Raw genomic sequence first — 4,284 nt, 5'->3', positions numbered from 1 at the left:
TTCTGCGAGTGCTAATGCCTCACAGTAGAACCCCGCGCTGCAAAAAAAAAATTAGTGCCTTGAGGATGTGTAACTAGCCACGACGACAAACCTTTCCGGAATACGGCCCAAAGAGGCGAGTGCCTCAGTGTATCGCAAAAAGTATAGCGCGCGTACCTCCGACAAAAATACACCATTTCGCACAACGCTGAGTAAATGACTGTAAATCGTAACGGCCTTGTCTGCCTTTCCAAGGGTGAAATAATAGTGGGCAAGATCCACCGAGCTCATAACGTGCTCTGCAGAACTTTCAGTGCCGCACTTCTCCACAGCGTGTATATTACTCACCAATAGAATCGGGGCCGACATATCGCGCGGTCAGCTTTTTCGCGATGATTAGCATGCGCAATTTCGGCATCGTATGGCCGAGTAGTCCCAGAAGCTGGATAGTCATGCCTGGTATGTATCGTCAGCCTGAACAACCACGGAAGATAATACTACATAATTTTACTAACGAAGAAGGCTGAAGAAGTCAGAAAGATCATCAAATGCAGCAGCCACACTCTGGGATGCCACAGGGGAGCGCAAAGGAATACCAATATTCGAAGAGATTGTGTCAACTAAATTGCAAGTTCAGATCAACAAGACACGATTGCATCGAAATGATGATACCTGGTCGTTTTTTCGGGGTTACTGGAGGGGCTGTGGCTCTAAGTTTCGCACCTTCTGCTCGCGGGAGACCACTTCGCAACTTCGTTGGAGCAACCGTGACTGTTCTTTTCGCGGCTCTTCTCTTGCTTGATGCGCGAGTGACTTTTGGTGACACTACTTTGCCGGAGGCTTTACTCAGGGAGCTTCGTGGGACATCGGCGACCATAAGTTCTAGGACTCGGCGTGCCTCTTCCGCCCTTGTGACGATGGCAGAGGTATTATACTCGCCTTCCTTTGCGCGACGATGCAGATGGAGGACTAGCCACAGGGATAATTTGGCTAGATATTGATTGCGAAATTGGGTCAGACTCGCATCGAAGCCATTATTCTGGTTTCCAATCAGCATCAGCAACAGCAAGAGAACAGTGTCATATTGTGAGGCCTTACCTTACAGGTGAGAAGGCTTTTCACTTCATAATTTATCTCCTCTAACGTCGCATGCATAACCTGCCCCTCGGGCCGATGACTGTCTCCTGAGGCATAGTACTCCAATTCCAAGGCTGCCAATAATACTCTAGCCCTCCGTATTGGATACTGTTGTGCCACATACACGTCGAGCGCGTCGACCACAATGTGTTTCAGGACCTGATATACACCTTGCTTCCACCTACTGCGCGAGAGAACGGCGACCTGGTATTCTAAAATGGCTCCAAGCACCGCTCTCCAATCCTGGACATCGGATATTGGACCCTCTGCGGCAAGAAATGGGTCGAACCATCGCTTTGCAGAGATCATGAAAGGCTCAAGGAGAAGATCACAGGCACCTGTGTGAGTTACTCTGTCGATAATTCCACCGAATTGCTTCAGCAATGGCGACTGGGCGAATGCCCGGGTAACGGACGACGTAGCAAATTCCTGTGCAACAGATGTCTGCATGATCGGAGAAGTCTTCAGACACTCCACAAATCCATCATACGCTAACTACGGCGAGGATGGCGTTCGTCAAAATTGAGTCGATCAATGAATGTTTTCAAAAGAACTTACCCTACGATTGCCCAGTTTCGCATGACACACCGCCAGTATCTCCCACCTACGCCAGAACTGTTCTTGAAGCTGTTTCCACCCGTCAGTGTATCGATCCTTTGGACTCAATTCTCGCGACAAGGATGACTGATACATCTTCCAGACTTGCGCCCCAAGCTCACATCCCTCCGTGAGGAACCGCACTGCATGAGATATTCGATCTGCTTGGTACAGAGTCCCCGCAGAATTGTGAAAGGCCCCGGAGATACAGCGCAGGAGATTGGCTAATGGCAGGTCACTACCGACACTGGTTTGTGATTGTTCAGGCGTATCCAAGGGTGCCTCCGAGCGTGAGATGGCACAGCGAGCCTCTAAATAATGCTGTAGTACGGATTTTGCCCGCTGCAGTGTGTTCCATGTCACGTCGTATGATGTTGGTTCACGGACGACGAGTGCCGTCCGCGCAAGGACTAATAAAGAATCTGTAACAGAACTGAGAACGTCTATATCCGCCTCAGCGCCATCCGCAGCAGCCTATTGTAGAAATGTCAGAGGAATTAATGACAGAAATTAGCACTCAAAATATTGAGTCACGTGCATTGCGGACGATTTCAATGAGTATATCTGCGATGTCTTCTAATAGTGATCTGGCCGCTTGTCTCGCATCTTCTGGATGGGTGTCATTATCTCGCGACTTGCACTCCAAAATCGTCACCAATGACCGGCGTAAACGCTCCAATGCGCGTTTGACCTTATCTAGGTCCCGGCTTCGATCGACGTCCCCACGAGCAGGAGACTGCCCCGCTTCGTTTAAAGACCGGAGGTGAAGAACGGAAGCACATGATTTCACTGCCACCCTCGCGGCATGCAGCCTCGTCGTTCGATCGCCATCGCTGCAGTCTTAAATTGAAAACGGGATCAGGGAAGATCATATCACGTGTGAAGCAACTTACGTTGCCATTGGTTAAAAAGTATCTCTGCTTGGGCAAGCCCAGTTGACACCATCGTGACTTCAAAAACCGCCACGTCCCCACGCTCAGAGTTACCAGGAGGCGCTGTGCATGTTGAGCTCGAGCCTGTGCATTTCGTAAACGACGAGATATTGTCAAGGGCATTCAGATCTCCGGCCTGTGATACACGTCAGCTATTGAAAATGCGTTATACGATAATTGCGCTCACCTCTTTCGCCCAGACAGCCCAATAGTCGCAAAATTTTGCGAAACCTCTACCCCGCGTGAAGGCATCTCCATCCTCGCGGTTGCGTGCAGCTGTCGTCAGTTTATCGCACGTTTGCAATACCATCTTCACTGTGACATTACCCAGCTGCACAGTTACCCTTATCCATTTTGATGCTTGATCCCAGAATGCGTCAGGAGCAGTCACTCCGGGACGAGCACACAGAAGCGAGAGTAGACCAAAGGTTCTCAGCGTGAGAATCTGATCCGCGTTGAGGTCGGAGGGGCTAGATATTGTTGCTATTGCTGTATAGATGCGAGTGAACAAAGAATCGTGCTGTTTTGGAGGCAGTTGCGCGAGATAAGGGGTCCAATCGAGGAGGCTTGGGACAGAGGAGTCCTCGAGAGCGGCAACAAATCTCGTAAGGTTTGTGTGGCTTCTACAGCATAAAATGGCTTGGTGCAAGAAAAAAGTTGCAACGAGATCGAGTACAATATCTGACAGTTGGATGGCTTCACTTGGAAGCGGAAGCACCACAAACCGAGTGAGTTTCACTTCGGGGACTGTTGGATTTGCGTGGTTGTACAACCGAGTGAGCGGTTGATGCATGTCCTGTAGACATTGTGCAGCGGGACCATCCTGTAAGAACGTCAGCATTGCACCAAAATAATCTCGGTCATACCTTGAAGACAACGCACCATTTCAAGCGCAATCAGCTTTCTAACAATGCTCGAAGCAGCACGTTCTACGTCAATCTCTTTAGGTCGAAGTGTCCTCAGTTCTGCTAACGCACTTCTAGCAGAGGCTGCCCACTCGTCGAGACGAGTGGTGGGGGATCGATTGTTCTCTATTGCGGTGGTAAGGTTCTTGGAAATCGCGTTCACGGAACGCATCACTCTCGAAAGCCGTTCTTCGTTCGAAGGAGCTTTCGCCCTCGCCTTCCCTTTCACTTGCGGATCGGTGATGGCTAACTTGGATTCCAGCTCGGCGGCCAGATGATTCACTGTCTTCACTCTTGAGCTCGATCGAGGAATATAGGACATTTCAGAGCGAAGTTTGTTGGTATTAGTCGCCATCGAAGAACAAGAACGGCAATGGTGGCAAGACTCAGGCCGCAACGCGTACCCGCCACGCGTTGAGACACGTGCTCGTGACATGTCGCGTTTAGTTGTGACATTGAATTTCTGATCGTATGTCTCAGTCTGAGTCCCGGGGACTTGCAGTTGCAGTCGTATAGCTGGAGAGGCGAGAAAGGGCGAAGCAGCCCGCTGGCCAGCAGTATTGGCAGCAGAGGATGGCCTTTCGCTGAGTGCCCGAGTGAGTCCATCGCACCCTCGTTTCACCGCGCAATCGAAAACCTTCGACTAGCTGCCCTACACCGGGCGAAGTGCGCAAAGCCGCGGATGGCCGCCAGGCGGGCGTCGAGGAGCGCATCGAGCGGGAGATGCGCGAGCG

At 50.8% G+C, this 4,284-nt stretch overlaps 1 protein-coding gene across 1 annotated transcript; it reads right to left on the bottom strand.

Moving 5' to 3' along the window:
* Positions 1 to 51: 51 nt before the first annotated feature.
* FIBRA_08727 (uncharacterized protein) lies at positions 52 to 3,872 on the bottom strand (the record flags this gene model as incomplete). The annotated part of the gene is made up of 10 exons (XM_012330355.1): positions 52 to 278; positions 328 to 435; positions 495 to 599; positions 652 to 1,018; positions 1,078 to 1,611; positions 1,675 to 2,187; positions 2,261 to 2,553; positions 2,607 to 2,781; positions 2,833 to 3,468; positions 3,528 to 3,872. The coding sequence occupies 10 exons, from the start codon at positions 3,870 to 3,872 to the stop codon at positions 52 to 54; spliced, it is 3,303 nt and encodes a 1,100-aa protein (XP_012185745.1).
* Between the last annotated feature and the right edge of the window lie 412 nt (positions 3,873 to 4,284).

The sequence above is a fragment of the Fibroporia radiculosa genome (genome assembly GCF_000313525.1).
Source record: "Fibroporia radiculosa TFFH 294 genomic supercontigs, scaffold2390, whole genome shotgun sequence".
Lineage (NCBI taxonomy): Eukaryota > Fungi > Basidiomycota > Agaricomycetes > Polyporales > Fibroporiaceae > Fibroporia > Fibroporia radiculosa.
This window is presented reverse-complemented; position numbering and strand designations above follow the sequence as displayed.